Below are 18,386 nucleotides of genomic sequence, written 5' to 3'. Positions count from 1 at the left end.
GCTGGATTTTATGATTTATTAAGGTTTTTTTAAAATGTGATATTCTGCGTTTAAAAGAAAACATTCTTATCTGTGTTTCAGTCTGCTTCTTTTCTTTTTCTGCTTCACACAAATGTCCTCTTTCTAAAGACAAGTGTAGTTTTGTGACTCCAATAGAGGCCTGTTGTTTACCAGTCATGTTATCAGCTACTTATATTTAGATCACATTTTTTGTGTGATGACAGAAAAACGTACACTAAAGTGAGTAAAACAAGCCCTTATACTTATAGCTTAAGTGCATTAGCACTGTAAGTGAACTTCATGGTTCTTTAATTATTTAAAACAGGTGTAAAATATAGTGTGCGTAAAGTTGTACACATGGAGCACGAATACTCTAATTCACCTGCACGCACAAAAATGAACGCACTGTTTCTTACATGCACACGTGCGAGTTACTGTGAGTGCTCACAGAGGCCAGTTAATTTGGATTTGTGAACATGATTTGTTTTAATTTTTTCTCTCATGTGTTGTTTATGTTGTTAAATCTTCATATTAACTTCAGAGAGCACACTCTGGGTATTAATTCCACCAATCCAAAGTGCTTTACCGCCGCTTTTTAGCATCTCAGTAAAAGTGTGCATGTCTGCTCATACACTCGCGTATGTTTACTGTAGGAGATAGCATCTGTGCACATTGGATTTTCTGATGTTCTGCATTCCTCTCAGTGCTGAGGTGAATGCTTTCTGAAACCCCGAAACAAAACGGAAGAGCATCTTACTCATGCAAATTGTTTTTCTCCTCTTCCTCTTGGTGGATTTATTTGTAAACAAAAGCAAATAAATAGTCTGCTGCTTTATCTAGAACCGCTATCGTATGAATGCATTCTAATCCCACTCTCCCTCTCCCCCCTAGTTTGTTTCTGGACCAGTACAGAGCCAGCCTGGTTGATGCTATAAGGAGATTACTGCAACCCAGCGTAAGTGTGCGTGTGCATGTGTTTGCGTTTGCCTTTGTGTGTCTACTGTATATATCTCTGCTTATCCCCTTTCTCTAAATCACCGCCCACTCTTCTCAGTCATAATTAGGCTTTGCCCGAAACCCTATAGACATTAACAGTCTGACAGGATTAATATCATGTAATGCTTTAATGCTTATTATAAGCAACTTGAATGGATCGCTCTGATCTCCGTCTCTCTCTTCCCTTCCCTTCCCTTAATCATAAATCCGAGGCAACTTTTCTCTTTTGGCCTCGCGATAAGACCCCACGCTGTGACAGCTAAAGCAAATGGGGGGAAAAAAGCAAAAGGCTGGAAGAGATAGGGTTGAGATTTCTATTCATCTGAGGGAAGAGGGGTGCGTTTTAAGTACAGAGGCCAGACTGTTATGAGAAATATCTGTTTATGAAAAAGAGGTGAAAATGGCACCAAAGGGAAGGAGATGGGGAGGAGAGGAAGCAGGTGAGGACACAGAAAAGGAAGAATGAGGAGGGAGAGAGAGAGGGATGAGGATGATGAGGATATGGCGGAGATGGACTCCAAGAACAGATGGAGACTGAAGGGAGGAAAAAGTGGGTGCAGTGGGAAAAAGTCCCATCTTGAATAATTTATAACTGGCCATCCCAACTCATTGTTAAAAATAATGACTAAATTTAAACACAACTATATTAAATTATCATGAGCTGACTGCTTTTTGCACAAAAAATAGACTTGACTGATTTATGGCTAATCTCAGTGTCTTGAATAAGATTAGGATCACTCCCATTTTACCGGACTGGTGCTGAAATCTTCATAGCAAATACCTCAAAAAGCATCTTCATTGCTATGACCAGGGGTAAATACTAACCTGTGTCTTTTGCAGTTCTTGGTTAGTCAACCTTCAAAATTAAGATTTTTTAGTACCTCTTTTGCAAACAGCTGAGGTCCTCAGAAAGAGTGAGAGATTATAATGTCAGCATTATATTCAACTGGTTTCCAGCAATGACACGCGTTTCTTCAGCTGACATTTTAGACGGTGGCATAAGCAATTACACTTGCAGCCTGAAGTTGCTGTGGTCAAAAGCCGAATGCTCTCAAATGAGAGACGTGACATCTGGCCATTGTTGTACATCTGTGTGTTAAGTCTCTCTTCATGTGTCTCTCTCTTTAATCCAATGGAGATAATTCGGGGGCTAATATGATTTGAGTGTCGGCCATCAGACTGACGCTGCCACAACAAGCTTTGCCAAATATTTAATAATTTGCTAAGCTGATTAAACAATTAACAAAACAATTAATTCTCCCATCTAATGGCACTAATTTGTTGTTTCTGACAAAGGTGGTCCATCCGGTGGGCTGGATCCTCTTAATCAGCTGATTAGTGTTGGGAGGAATTTTGTCTGTTTGTTTGCGTTTGCTCTGTTTTTTTTGTGAGACAGGAGAAATGCTACTGGATATAAAGATGAAAAATCATCTGTCGGACTCACTGATCCTGCTGTTTTTGCTGCCTTTGTGTTCTTTAGCTTGTGTTGTGTCGTTGTACATTGTGCATTAGGTGTATTTGCTGTATGTGTGTGATTGTGTGAGCATCCCTCTTTGCGCTGTTTAATTAAAACAATAATAACATGATCAACATGAAATAAAACTGAAAGCTGAAGGATTTCAAAGAAACTTTGAACCTGTTGGTAATCCTCTTAGTATATGCAGGATGTCTGTTGTGCATGCGCACGCACAGACACACACACACGCTTTTCCTTCTCTGGCTTTTTCACACATAGACGCACCAACACACAATCACATACTCAAGTAGACAAATTCACACCTTTGCATTTCTGCTCACATTTTCTGGGTTTATTGGATTAGAAGAGCTTTGCCTTTCATTTTTGTTTAGTTTATCATCTAAAATGTACCATGAAAAAGACACACTAGCAATTACCTCTGTTTTCCCTTTGTGAAAGCTAAACAACAACTAATGGTGTGATAGTACGTGTGAAGTACCCCAGAAATATACTCTTAATTTATTCACTGTCCAACTTTAGAAAAACTTGTCTTCTATTCAGGGCATGGCATTGGTGTTCGCTCCTCAGCGAGGGGAAACTCTAAGACTCTTCTGTCAACTGGCCCAGCAAGCTGGATTTTGCATCTCTCAACACCAGCAGTATGATGCTCAGGTCTGGGATGTCCACTTGAAGGTAAGAAACATGTCCAAGAAAGGAAAAACAACATTTATTCAACATGAAGTAGAATTAATCATTGTTTTGCTAAAGATAGTGGTCCATACATATGGCAGAAGAACAGTGTGTTTATAAATAGTTTATAAAAATGCATCAAAATGCATTTGAAGATATAGTATGAGATGCATTTTCAAGCACAGAAGCAGCATTGTCTGCAATAGTGGTATTCATAGCACTATTCTTTTGCACTATAGCTTTTGTTTGAGCATTTTGGTTGTTGGTATCTTTTTTGTTTTCCCAAACTAGTCTACTTAACGAACTAGTAGAGAACACAAGAAGACTAATGAAATGGCAATAAAATGGAGACAGTCTGCTATCGCTTCAAATGAGGTCAAATTGGTTGTTATAATACAGTGATTAGCTGTGACAAATTGGAGAAAATTACAAATCTGTTGCCGTCTACATATGGAAGAAATCACAATAAACTGAAATTCAGAATAACTACTTGTATTCCGTGAAAACAGATATTCAGGTGTTAGCAATTCATCTGTGTTCATCAATTAGACAGCAGTTATTTGCTAACCTTTACCAATCTGTCTGAGGTGACTAGTTGATCACTGCAACAACTGGCAATAAAAGTTAAGCTTCACTCCAACACTGTCTCCCACACACAATGACCAGGAAGTAGAGCAGGGCGATATGACCAAAAATATTTATCACGATATACATTTGAAAAGTTGTGATAATGATATATCTGACGATATAATTGACACTAGACAAAATACTTTACAAATCCACAACTTTATTGGTGCAAAACAAAAAAATCCATCGATGTATTTTCACTTAAACAAGCAGCTGTTTTTTATGTGCATTAAAGTTATATAAAAATTTAACAGTGCAAATACAAATTCTTTGCTGACAGTTTAACCAAAAGGCATTTCCAGTGGAAATTGGCCGACATATCCTCAGCATAACCATGTATAATATCCATAAAACTTAAAAAGAGGTTATACACACACAATACAGTAATATTATGTTGAAGCACAGTATGTATCACTCAGTGAGGCTTCTGCCTACGATAGCCGTAATGCTCCGACAATCCATCAAGTGATGCGGGTTCGTAGCTTAGCAAAGTCGTACTAAAACATTTGACAGATTTTCGAGCGCCGTGTACGACATAAAATCGTTTCGAGGTCAGTAAACAAAACCAGAATTCATACATAAGACACACGGGATTATAAGGGGCACTGTCGATTTTCAGAAAAATCAAAGGATTGATTTTAAGTGTGCCGTATTTTCCAAACAACACGGTAATAACGACGGCCCGCTAGCATGCTCTACCAAAAATAGTGCTTTGTTGTGTATCTGACGGATGAAAGCTAAACCAATTCCACAGCATTTTTACAAACCAATTCTGGTTCATCCGTTTCATTTAACGATCCACTTTCGCCCTTCTCATTCTTCGTCACTGCCATGCTTTTTCCGCCATGTGCGTATGAAAACAAAGGCACTGCGCATGCGCGTTTTACCCATATTCTATCATGATATTTCATTTTCTTATCGTTGCCCAACATTATACTGGTATTACCGTGAACGGTATGATATGGCCCAGCCCTACCAGGAACCACTGATTTTTCCTAGTCACAATGAGGTTACCGTCCTTTTTTTCCTACTCTGCGGTGACCGAGCTATTAATGAAACCATACTTTACAAAATGAGCATGATGATCAAGACTTGAAAGTGGTGATTGAGACCAAAAAACTAAATGTGCACAGAGCTAATAAGTTAGGCTAGAAGTAGGGTCATTTTCTCAGAAATTCATACCTGATCACTGATCATTAGTGGTCATTAGAAGGAACAAGGGTTTTACATTGCCTTAGCATTTCAGACCTGAAGGCTGTCTGTTTGTTATGTGCAGCCTAACAGGTACAGAATTGCATAAAAGTATAGATTTTATGTAGTTCTAGCTTGCATTGAAAGTTGATATTATGTATTTGCGACAACTCAATTGATTAAAATGAAAGCATATCTGGTTGAGAAACAGGTGAGCTGATGGACTGAAATGTTCTCTGTGTAGATACTTGACTACACTATGTTTGATTCAAGAAGAAAATAAAAGTGTTGTTTCAGTTTTTTAAGACTTTGCCTTACTATCATCATTACATCTGTGAAGTTCTCTAAAGAAAATCTGCAGTTCTCATTCTGAGCAAAAATATATTGGTTAATTCATTGAACTGAAATGAACTTGAAAGAAAACAGAGTTAAACTGTTTCATTTCTCTCTCAAAATTGTGCAGAATCTTTTGCTAGTCGAAAAAGAAAGCAGCACCAATCCGGGTTGTGTAATGTGCTCTCAGCTTTAATAAAGACCAGCAGATTAGCCTGTTGTTTGATGTTTAGAGACACACCAGAGCAAAAACAAGCTGCTTTAACTTGGCACAGTGACAATGAGAAAGGGAAGGAGAGAAAAGGAGAGTGAAAAAGAGAAAAGGGCCGACAGAAAGCACATGAGTAGGCTGTGTTAAAAGAAGTGGTGTCCAGCTGTTAACTCCATTACACACACAGCTACAGAAGAACAGGACAGCGAGAAGTGGGCTAAATTGGTGCGCACACATTCACCTACGCTGGTGGGAGAATTGGACAGACTGGCCATTAAAGTGCCTGTTAAAGTGGCCTGAACCTCAGCAAGGAATATTTCACTCCTTTTCTCTGTCTCGATCTTTGCTGTTGGTCCTTGACTAACTTTAATTTGGATATCTAAGTGACTCTGGAGCCTTTTAAACCGCATTTAGGATAAGCACTCATTTAGAGAAGGGACTGACTCAACATTTTACAATTACATGGCATAATGTCACAATCCACATCTGAGAAAGTAAAGTTCACCACTGTACCTTTGATCACATCACTCCAGCCAATTAAAATTTTGGTGTCTGTTACCGGCTGGTGGCCTTTAAAACTTGAAACTGTACACAACTAATTGGAACTAGCAAGCATGTTTTTTGTTATAGATATTAATGTATAATATGATTTTGTATAGTTCTGGTGGTTCTACTCTCAGGTGGAGTGGGAATAGCTAAAGCTATAAAGAAAATTACCAAAATTATAGTGAAAAAAGTGACGAGTGGGAAAGAAACAAGCAGGGAGAGAGGGATGCATTAAAAGGGATATATAGGAAGAAATGAATAGCTTTGGTGGGATTTCAGTGGGTGTTGTCTTACACCGAATGCAGAATTTAAAGAGATAAAATTATAGCAACTTTAATGCATCATGAAGGCAATTAGTTTGCAACCGAATGGACTCGAGTTGGTAATTACATGCCATCAGTTTGTGATAATATGGTGATTAACTGTAATAAATTGCTTAAAAACTGCAAATATGGGGGAGCACTCATGAGCCATTTATATAGTTGTTGTGTTTTCACGTGGCTCTACTAGCCAGGTATTCAGTTCACTATTTTAAATGGCTCGCTGCATTTTTGACTTGTTCCACTTCTCATAGATTTGAAACTGCCTCTACAAATAGTAATTTAGTTGCTTATTAAAGGTGACTTAACTGCACAATGATGTTTTTTTTCTTCTTTTTTTTGGGTTGTATGGAAGCCCCAAACGCAATTTCATTGTTCTTGACAATGACAATAAATAAATAAATACTAATACTAGGTGCTCAGCAACCCTACTTTAATATAGAAATATAACCAGCTAAGTCGAGTCCTCTCTTTCAGAGAGATCTTGCAGACAATTTGTAATTGGTGCAGACTAACTCAGATTGATTACAAGGTGTTGACAATCTGTGTGCATTTATAAAGTAGACCGCAATTATTTGCGAACATTAACCAATCTGTCTGTGAGCGATTGCAGTCAGTCTGAGTCGGGCCGCAGTTATTTGAAGACACGTTGTCTGCACACCTCTGCACACATTGACCCTCTGTGCCACCAGCTGATCGCAGCAACTACTTGCAATTGTGTCCGACAGCAAATAAGAAAACCCAACCACCTTTTCCCCCCTTCTAGTCACAAGGTGGTTGACATCCTGTTTTCGCTCTTGTATGTCTCTGAGACACCAGTGTGTGCACACTGTTAATAGTAACATTTTTAAATGTGCTTTTTCCTCTTTTCTTTGGAATCCAAGAGGACTGTCTGAACATTCAGGTCACTCTTGAAATACACACTTATTGCTACGTGATATGCATACATTAGTACACTGTCACACACGCACACAGCAGGGTCAGGTGCTGTGTTTGGATATCAGGGCAACTTGAAGTGCCCCCCTCACATCTGAAGGTGATTAAGTCTCCCCTGCTTATCTTCTGATGAACACTCAGAACAACCCCTGTGTGGATTGACTGACCATTCTAGAGACACACACACACACACACACACACACACACACACACACACACACACACACACACACACACACACACACACACACACACACACACTAAGAAACAAGCTATATCACTATCCCACACAAACCAGACATCACTCAGACAGCATATTGGCTAGACATTACACACAAACACACGCTCCACACGATGATGATGATATCACTGCAAAACACAAACTACCTCTACACACACACACACACACACACACACACACACACACACACACACACACACACACACACACAAATGAACAGCTGCTACTAATTTGCACTACAGATTACTCCTGCTATATTTGTTTTCAGTGATTGGTTTAGAAGAGAAGAAAAATGCATATCACAGCTAACAGTGAACCACAGTATAGAATTTCTTTCAGTTTCTTTCAAAGACATATCCACCAGAGGGACGTTAAAGGACACTCTTTCACTGCATAGTGTATTGTAAACCTTTTTTTTTGTCCAGAATAAGCATGTGGCTATATACAGTTGGTGCTGAAGTCTGCTTCATGAAAGTAACATATTACATATAACCTTTTACAAAAGTAATGCATTACATTACTTATTTACTTCTTGTAGAAAGTAATTTGTTGCATTACTCCTTATATTTATTTTTTGGCCAAGAGACATTGTCCCACTTTTATCAGTTAACGATAAAAGCCTGGTGCTACAATACCAGTGTCTCCCCCACCAAGTAATTTGTAGCTCTATTTAACTGTTTTGCAGAAAAATGTAATATGATTCTAATATTGAAAATAATAAAAATGGAACTATAATAAAAACAGAAAAAAAACCCTTCACTTACTTGTTCATTTTGAAGTACAAAATGAATGCAATTTTCACCTCGCCATTTCCAACACACAAGCTGGTGCAGTTAGGCCATTTGTTGGACAAGGACACACTTTTTTGCTTCAGTGTGCCACCACAGCTTTTACAAAAAAAAACCCAAAAACTTTCAGCTTTAGTTTCACGGGCTTTACTAGCATTTTGTATTACCTGTTTAACATTTTCAACCATTCTTATAAAGAGTTCCTTCAGAGTCTCAAAAGTAATTGGGCAATTGACTGACAGACAGTTTTATGGCCAGGTGAGGCCTATTCACATGAAGCAGACATAATATCTAATTAAGCATATTGATTGAAAGCATTGACATTTTTAAAGTAACTTTCCACTATATTTTAAATATGAGACTGAAGAGATGACAGTGCAAGTGGGAGAGCACATCATTAAGCTCAAAATAAATAAATGAATAAACATTCATGAAGAATTATTTCCTTGGTTTATAAAAACAACTTGAAAACATCTAACCAAGATAATAACAGTCTTGAGGACGTAGGAATATATTTATCAGGGTCTACATTTAAGAGATGCCTTCACAACGCCTTTACTGGGAGTTTACAGCAAAGTGCAAACTGCTGGTTACACTCAAGAACAAGAAGGTTTAGAATACATCTAACATCCTTCCTTTCTGAAAAGAGTCCTTAAACAGATGAAACCAAGATTAAATTGTACCAGAACCATGAAAAGAGAAAAGTATGGAGAAGGAAACAATTCATTATTGAAACCATACAAACATGATCTCGGTCTCCCTGGAGGCAATGTAATGGCATGGGCAGTATGGATGGCAATGGAATCAGATTAGCAGTTTTAGTGATGATGTGACTATTGATAGAAGTAGCAGGGTGAATTTGAAAGTATATCAACCCAATAGAGTATGCTCTTCAGTTACTAAAGACAAAACTGAAGGCATGAAAGACACGTAAACAACTGAAGGTAGCTGCAGTAAAGGCCTAGCACAGCATCTCAGGGAAGGAAATGCAGCATTTGTTGATGTCTAGACTTCAAGTAGTAATTGCCTGAAGTCTAAAACCTTGCTTTTCACCTAAAAATGAACAACCATCCTTTCGGGGCACTGCTATAGCCCACCTCACTGACACACTTGACCATTTCTTGCATATCATTCCATTTTGTTCGTTCTTGCTTCATTGCCTTTATAAATCTGATGGGAAAAAATGTGTATTAATATTAGGTGTTAGTCAAAATTTGGACAGAGATTTAAGTAAATGACAAGTTGGCAGCACACTAAAGTCAAAGTCCAAACTTACTGAAACCAAACAGTTTTAAGACAGTAACATAATGTAAGTATAATTCCTAATTATATTTCTATCATTTTGGTGCTTTGAGTTGAGTCATAAGCTTCTCCATCTGGCACAGATGCTGTTAAGCGTGTACTCCCAGTAGCTATGAATATTCTGTCCTTCCTCTTTGTGCCAGGTTCGGCACTTGTCAGATTTTGTTTGGAATATACTGCCAGTTGTAATGTTTGCTTTGCATGTGTTTGTGTGAAGAGAAAGAGAAGGGAGGGTTTTTTAGCAATTCTTTACAAACCTTCTCCAGACCCCCAGCTCGCTACTCTGCAGTTTTCCAAACATGCACACACTTTCACCCTCTGACACAAACACACTCAAGGGACTGCTGACAGCAGGCAGGCAAGCAGGCAGGCAGGCCCGTTGTGCATTGGTAGTGTTTCTTAAGATCTGTGTGTGTTTGTGTGCGTGTGTGTGTGTGTTAAAGTGTAAGGCGTGTGCTAGGACAGGCAGACAGGGCTAGCTGCGTTATCCTCTTATCCCCACTGTTGTGGAATAGAGAGGCAAGCAGCTGGAGGGACTGCAAGCAGACTGATAATGCCAGCACTATTTTCTAACCCGCCATCTTAATCTTGTTACTCAAATGGTTGTGAAGAGAGAGTCATGAATTTTAATTTCACTCGTACACACACACACATACACACACAGAAAGAGAGAGAGTGTGTGCATATGTGTACATCCCCCGTCTCCCTCACATGCATAAATAGTATCCCCACTGTGTCCGTGGACTTGCACTCTCTTCCCTGCCTCCTTTTTCGGGGCCTCTGTTTTTCTCTTCCTCCTCTCTCCCCCCTCAGCTGCCTGACTTAACCCCCCCCCCCCAATTCTCCGACATATCTTCCTTCACCCTTCTCCGGTCTCCCTCCCTCTGTTCCCCTCTATCTTCCCATTTCCTACATCACGACCCACTTCTCTATTTATTCAAGCCTGTCCTTCTATCCCTTCTTCAACTCATCTCTCCATCCACCCAATCCCTCATTCTCTGTTTCCTAATCCTGCTGAGAGAGACCCCAGACATCCAGTTCATCCCAGCTTCCCTTGTCTCAGAGCCCCCTCCTTCCTCTTGTTCCACCTTGTTCACTGTTTTTTTGGTCTGCACAAGCAGGGCAAGAATAAAGGGGAAAAAAAGAAGAGGGAGGCAGAAGCTGGGCCGAAAGTGGCAATAAAATAAATGACTTGCACCTTGGAAAGAAAATAATAAAGAAAAAAAGATTTCAGGGAAGGTGGGGTGGGGGGTCGAGTTGAGAGCCGATTTAGCCAGCCACCCATGAAGCTGATTAGGCGGCCTGCGATCAGGAGGAACAGCTTTGCTTGTTAAACTTTTCACCTCTGCGAGCTCTCAGCCCTCACCGTGTTAAGCCCCCCCCCCCTTCTTCTCGATCCCTCCATCCTTCCCTCTCTATCCCTCCATCCCGCAATCTATCGCTTCCCTTTTCCTTCTGCCTGGTAGAATTTGAATGTGAATGCTGGTTGTAGTCCCCATAGCAGGCTTAGTAGAGGGGGCAGGCAGCTGCCCATCCACGCCCAACCACCCCCTGGGTCGTCTGCTTTCGGTCTCCCTGCCACCCTCTTTCTCACTGACTCTCTCTCTCTTCAAGGGTCACAGGTTGAACTACGGGCCGGTGCCTGGAGGGATGGCTACAGGAAGATAACACATATAAGGGGAGGGAGAGAAGGGAGGGACCAAAGGAGAGAGTGGGGGGCAGGCTGGAGCTGATTGTTCATCTTCAACAAAAAGGAAAAAGAAGCACGAGAAGAGATGGTGTCGAGTTAGCATTGCATATTTTATAAGTCAAGGTGCGGGAATGACGTGTGATGAGAGAGGTGTGCCAAGCAAGCCATTAAAGTGACACCAACGTCTCCTGCAGGATATATACAAGAGCATCTTTGTCAAATTATATTCCTCTGTACAGCTGACGTGGACGTCTAACAAAGACCAATGAATAAGCACTAAACACTTTTTCTGTGATGAGATATAAGAGAAAAAAAAAACAGTTTAAAAAACACTAAGTCAAAAAGGTACAAGGAATGTGTGGTTGAACATATTTTAACCTTAAACATACTGTATTGTTGGTGAAGTTGCAGCATATAGCAGCTGAAAGCTGGTAGGTTATTGTGTCAGTCTAAAATCAGATAACTAAATCAGATGGCCTGTAGGGACTCAGATTTCACAGCACCCTTCTTCAGAGCAGAAGTCAAAAAAATCTCTTTTAGACATTGTTTTTTTAAAAATATGGCTTTACAATTGTGATATGGAGAAAACCCCTGCAATGTTGGTTCGATTCTGCTGTGGGCCCATTGTTGAATATCATCCTTGCTACGCCTTCCTCCTGACTCTTTCTATCACTATCACATAACAAGGCAAAATGTCATGAATAAAACAACCTCATGGCTTTATGACATTGGGTCAAATTAATTATATTTTTTTAGGTTTCAAATGTGAATTGTAAATTAAACCCCCCCCCCCCCCCCACCCACCCCCACCCCCACCCAAACCACAGGATCATGATTTTCACGAGTGCTGCAAAATAGCTTAATTTGTTGTAAGAACAGCACATAATCAGTATTTGAGTTTGCGATGTAAGTAGGCTTGGGTTACTTTCAGAGCACTTGCTTGCAACTGACGGGAACGAATCTGAGGTCAGTCTCAGTTTTTGCTTGTTATGAAGAGTCCTTTTCACACAGTTCTCGACTATCCTGTTCTCACCCTGTACACACAGACAGGCACACACATAGACAGTCAAACACTCTCACATGAGCAGACCCACTAAACTCACTTTCATAAGCCTCTGATCATTTGGCCAGACACTAAGTGAGCTGATTAGCTGGTGCATGCACAAACTGCCAAGTCTGCTTAAAAGGGCACTGAGTGGGCACCAGGGGGGAACCCCACAAGGCTGTCTGTGTGAAACAGTGTATATATGTGTAGGGGGTATTCATATTGGAGTAGGAACAGTTTGTCAGTTAATAGATAGATTATCCTTTATGCACAAATGACCAACTCCTGAATATTAGCATCAGATTGAAGAAAACATGTAATTTCAATTACTTTAAATATGACATGGTTGTTTTTACCACATGGGCTGGTCTGAGTATGGGGATTTTCCACACAACATTCTGTAGGGTTTACAGAGAATCACCCACAAAAGAAAAAATATCCTGTTGGCGTTTCTCTGAGCAAAAATATCTTCTTGATGTGAAGTGTCAAAGGAGAAAGGGCAGCCTGCTTCAAGCTTATAGAAAAATCACAGCAACTCAAATAACCACTCGTTACAACCAAGGTACGCAGAAGAGCATCTCTGAACACACAGCTTGAGGCAGATGGGCTACAGCAGCAGAAGACCATTCCAGGTGCTCCTCCTGTCAGCTATGAACAGGGAACCAAGGCTAACATTTACGAATACAGCAAAATTAAAGATTAGAAGTTTGGAAAAACATTGCCTGGTTCGGACGATGGGACAATTTGGCCTAAACAATATGAAAGCATGGTTTGTAGAAACAGTTCAGGCTGGTGATTTTGTAATTTTCTTTAGACACCTTGGGCCCCAACTGAGCATCATTTAAATGCCACAGACCATGTATCTTTTTATGACCGCAGTGTGCACATCTTCTGATGGCTGCTTGCACATCACAAAGATCATATCAATTCAAACTGTTTTTCAATATGTCAATGAGTTCATCTGATCTCAATCTAGTACAGCGCCTTTGAGATGTTGTTATTATTATTATTGTTATTATTATTTGTAGCAAGTTATATCTAATAAACTGCCAAATGTAATGGATATAGGTGCTTTTAAGGTGTTTTTATTTCCTGTTAACTTTCCGTGTATGTGTCTCATATAAAATGTTCAGTATTTGAATTTATGTATACATTTAATTAATATAGTCAGTCTTTTCTTTTCTTTTCTTTAACACACTGGTGTCAGAAATGAAACAGAATCCTGAATGAATATCTAATAAGAATTTCTGTAAGGTTTTTGGCCTGTTTATTTATTGTTTTCTATGTTTTGTGTTTTTCAGATGCTGAGGGAGGGAAAAGAAGTATACGATGAGAATATCCACTATCCTCACCTAATCACATTGACCAAAGGACCCCAACCTGTCAGCCTCACTCAGTAATACAGAACAAGTGAGCCTTTAACTGTATACAGTTCCTTTGTATTACTTGCTAGATATTTTAATTTAGCATCAAAAAGCTACTGTCCATCTAAAAGTAGTCTCTCACCAGCCATCCCTTTAACCAGGTGGCCTGCCATTCTTGTAATTGACCAAACATCTAAGCTCTAGTCAGCCTGTTACTCATCCCTTTTCTTAATCTTTCATCCAAGAAAGGGGATCACATTGCTAAACTGTCATCTGGCCAACCAGGTAACCTTTGAGTACTGTGTCAGACCTTTAGTGACCTTCACTAGCCAGTTAGTTGCTTAGTCAGTTAACCAGCTATTCAATCAGTCAGTTGCACTGACATTTTCTCCATCGTTCCTGATACAGGTGGCAGTTGTTCAGTCAGTTGCCCCGATTAAACTTAGTCAGCATTAATCCATGCCGCTGTGTTTCTGGCCTCAGCATGGAGGCCTGCTCTACTTCATTAACTGTTACAGGCTGCTCACAGCTTCCTCTCTTTCCTGTTTTAATGTCTTTAAATGCAACTCATTCATCCCAGTCAGAGGTCAATATTAAGAATTTATTTTCTACATTGCATTTGCATATTATGCACGTTCAGACTAACGAGCTACAGATTGGATTTGATACAACAAAATTGCATTTTCAAAGCTCTGTTGATGATATATTCTGTGTTTTAACTGTACAACAGACATTTGTTCTGAGTACCTGAAACTTCTGCTTGACTGGTATTTTGTTTTAAAAAAAATCAAAATGCTGTTGATGAAATTATTAATCAGACTTACTTGTCATCCTCAGCTGCATATTTTCAGCAGGCTGCACTCAAAACAGTTACCGACAGTGCAAAGATATGAAACATAACAGCTACTGGTTTGAACCTTCAGGACATGTGTGTGTATCTAAAGAGAGAAGAAATACATACACAAATAATGACATCACCATTTGCATTTATTGATAAGTGACCCTGAAACTGTGGAATCAATAAATTATATTAGTATTTTTTTGTGAAGTAGATTTATTAATTATCCCTCAATTTCCACTAAGTAAAGACAATCTGCTGCTATTACTAACTGGCATGTTCACCATGCTCTGTGACTGCAGCACCTTGATCTAAAGTCCTGCCAGCCAGGAGCAGCTTAGATCTCTCAGTGTGACATGGCTGTATGTAAACGCCTATGATTTATTGAGCGCATTGCTTTTATTAAACAGTAGGTCTATTTGTTAATTAAGTTTTTCTTGTGTGGAACAAAAATATTTTACCATTTCATGAATCAGAAAAGGGTTTGTTTCTTTTCTTTCCTTCCCTGCGCCACAAATACAGAATACCTAAAAATATCTTTTTTAGTATTCATGTGACTAGAATACGAGAACAGCAACACACAGCTCAGTGATTTTAATGATGATGATGATGAGGATTTTAAATTAAAAAAATTTTTTTGTGGAATCATCCCTCAAAATCAATACGATAATAATATGATAATTGCTTTTACTTCTGCTGCTTACTGCATTTTTTCCCAGCTGCTCTACTCAGGTCTTTTCTCATGCATTCACCTGTTTCCTGTTTCTGCTATCGTTACAAAAAAACAGCAAGTGCCAGTGGGTCACTCAAATCTAAAGCTGTACCTAACACTGCAGGGGGGTTTCCATAATTCACTGTGATTCATTACCTTATACAGCAGCCAAGAAGCTATGCAGAATCTCCTGGTCGCCAGTGTTTACATTGTTCATATTAAAAAAGAATTCGCTGGTAGAGAATGCCAGTTTATTAGTGGTTTTGGGGGGTTTCAATTATTCAAAACTGTTTCCAGTGCAAAGATTTGAAAGGTTATTTAGTAATGTTATCTTTCTTCTGTACTGCAGTTTACTGTGTATGTCACATATATGTAGGATAACATAAATGTCCTCACAGCTGATTCTGAATATAGTGTTTTCATCACTGTCTAGTGTGACATCACCAGTGCTACCAGTTCGGTATTAGGCATCACTGTTTACTGTGGCCTCTGTGCTACTGTGCTGCTTCTTTCCAAATTATTGCCTGTGTTACTGGCAAAATCTTCTCCTGTGACGCCTTCAAACATGAACACACCGTCAGTTCTGTATTTATGATACTAATGCTTAGACTTAACACTTCTCACTGTGACAACAGACATTCAAGAAACTGCTGACAGGTGGCATTATTCTGATTTTGCTGCCTAATATCAGAAATATGGGGAAATCCTTAAAAAATGTTAATTTGCAGGCCATGTCCACAGTACTTTGTGAGAGTGTAAGGTTGGTTTTTGTTTTTTCCATTGATCTTTGTACAGAGCCTCCTGTTAGTGGTGTGGAAGAATAGCTGTAAGAGTTTTTATAATTGAGTTTTTTGATTGCATAATATTCAGATAAAATGTCAGATATATCAATAAAAATGTAATGACTTTTATGTATGTGGACATGGCCTTATGTAGTGAGTTTCTCCATTCAGTATTTTCCTTCTTCAGTGTAAATTTATGAGTGGGTGTTTTTTTTTCTTTTCTTTTTTTGTGGACAAATAAAGATAAACACATTTGCTTCAAAATGCTGACTTTCTCTTTAATTTGTCAATTTAAAAAATATGCTGTACCAGTATATCATGTATTAAATGCTTCCATATACTGCTTTATCCATATACAAAACAAACGTACTTTTAAAATGTCAATGCAACAAAAACCAAGAAAACAATTACAAAAACACAGTTTATCCTTCTTAGATAGATTTTATTAGATGGGATATATTTGTTATTTTTCCTGAATAAATGGTCACTATAGAAAATTTGTGTCTCACTATTGAAATTTAGACTTAAATGTTCACAAATGTACTTAGTTTTCTCCAGGCCCAGATCATCTGTGGACTGTGTTTGAAACACAATGGCCTCCTGCAGGCTAAGCTGGCTGCAGACAAGGTAACACACACATATGCGCTCACACACATGCACACATATCAAGCCCAGTCAACAGTCTTCCCCTCCACAGGAAGAAAAGAGAGAGGGATAAAGGAGGGAGGGAAGGGAGTACACAGCAGCTAATCCTGCAGGCTCACTCTTCTGTTTATCTGTCAGAAGAAGGGGGGGGGAGAGTTTGTAGAAAGGGGGGCAACCAACGAGGCCTCCTGATCTGTCTTTTGATATTTTAAAGAGGTCTGTTCTCTCCTCCCCAACATTCTGCTGGAGAGGCGGAGAGGAGAGATAGAAAGACACTACAGACAGCAGCAGAGAGGGAAAGGCAAAGGCTGGAAAAAGACAAAAAGGCAGAGGAGGAGGAGGAAAACGAGAAATGGGACAAGATACGCTGAATGGCAGGGAGCAAAGGCAGATTGAAACAGCTGGAAATGAGGTGAAACTAGATCGAAACAGCAGGGAAAAGCTTCGGCCTTGAAAGAAAAGGGAAGTTGACTGAGAGACTGAGATTGACCGGCCAAGTGAGTGATCGAACAGAGAAAAAGAGCGCGACAGAGTGCTCCCAGCTCGACACAAGGGCCCCATTAACTTGACCACTTGCCCTTTGCACACAAAGGCAGGGCCAGCCCACTGCCCCTCCCACCCAATTATCCACGATTAGGCTCAGTGCACTGTGTCAAGATGGAGAGGGAAGGAAAAGAAGAGAGGGGAGAAATGCGAGCACAGGGAGGAGGAAGAAGGGGACAGAAAGAGCAAAGGAAAGAGAGCAAGGACTTAAAGGGGGAATGATGACAGGAAACAAAATTGTCATTAACAATGAATGCATTCGAACATTTTATTGAGCACCCTTCATGCAAAGGAGTCTTGTAGCCGTCAAGAGTTCAGCACACATTGTCTCCTGAAAATTTTAACCACTTTGAATTATAGCTTTCTGTTTTTTCTGTTTGCATGGTTCTTTATGTTTTATGTCTGTGTAGGTTCTCAGTCATCTGGGTCATAGTAATCTGAGAAGCTTGGAAAGAAAAGTGACTGGACTGTGACTTTAAGTTTGTTGAAGACATTTCACCTCTCATCTGATAAGGCTCTGAATTGAAGAACTGAAGAAGCTTCTCGGATGAGAGGTCAAACGTCTTCAAGAGACTTAAAGCAGTCCATGCTCCTTAGTATATATGTTGCATATGTTTTATCTCAAAAGCACTGAGATGTTTTTTTCTTGGGTTTTTGATGCTTGTTATTTTCCCTAGAATCAACGATATCATTAAAATAATCCCTTTAAAAATGCATATGCTTGAAGATATTGTTCCCTAGACATTAAATAACAAAGAGCAATGAGAGCATTCATTTGAAGCTGTGTTTCTGATCTTGTGACCAGTGGATGGCTAATATTCACTCTTGTTCCCTCTGTTTTGGTTTCTAGCAACTCTCTCTTATGCTTCCCATGTTTTCACTCACTAATATATTTTTTGTTTGGTACTGGCCAGGAAGTATACAAAGGGTTTTAGCTGCCCTCAGGTACTTTCACACTAATGTTTTTATGTGCTACATTTACGCCCCTACTCCACTGCTCTTGGAGCCCTAAAATTGAGACTTCTGAGACAATTTTACTTTAAAAACTGTGGGATTGTGTTTTAATATGGTAGCTAAAGATGGTATTACAAATTTTATAATTTAAATTTTGTTTCGTCCTACTTGTGAGT

The 18,386-nt window shown here is 39.4% G+C and overlaps 1 protein-coding gene across 6 annotated transcripts in view; it reads left to right on the top strand.

The window, feature by feature from the left end:
• camkmt (calmodulin-lysine N-methyltransferase) overlaps positions 1-16,434 on the top strand; it is a 119,200-nt gene extending 102,766 nt beyond the window's left edge. For 4 of the 6 annotated variants that reach the window (XM_086259060.1, XM_086259057.1, XM_086259059.1 and 1 more), the window contains exons 10-12: positions 892-955; positions 3,014-3,145; positions 13,674-16,434. In XM_086259060.1, coding sequence (XP_086115186.1) covers positions 892-955; positions 3,014-3,145; positions 13,674-13,772 — 295 coding nt within the window. In that variant the 3' untranslated portion in view covers positions 13,773-16,434. The remainder of the gene's footprint in view (positions 1-891; positions 956-3,013; positions 3,146-13,673) is intronic. The other 2 variants (XM_086259055.1, XM_086259054.1) reach the window with 1 other exon arrangement.
• Positions 16,435-18,386: the final 1,952 nt, after the last annotated feature.

The sequence above is a fragment of the Aulonocara sp. 'chitande type north' Nkhata Bay genome, linkage group LG13 (genome assembly GCF_057382095.1).
Source record: "Aulonocara sp. 'chitande type north' Nkhata Bay isolate Kocher_YH1m ecotype deep benthic linkage group LG13, A_spYH_male_GT1.1, whole genome shotgun sequence".
Lineage (NCBI taxonomy): Eukaryota > Metazoa > Chordata > Actinopteri > Cichliformes > Cichlidae > Aulonocara > Aulonocara sp. 'chitande type north' Nkhata Bay.
The sequence above is the reverse complement of the archived record's forward strand: the minus strand, read 5'-3'. Positions and strand labels throughout refer to the sequence as shown.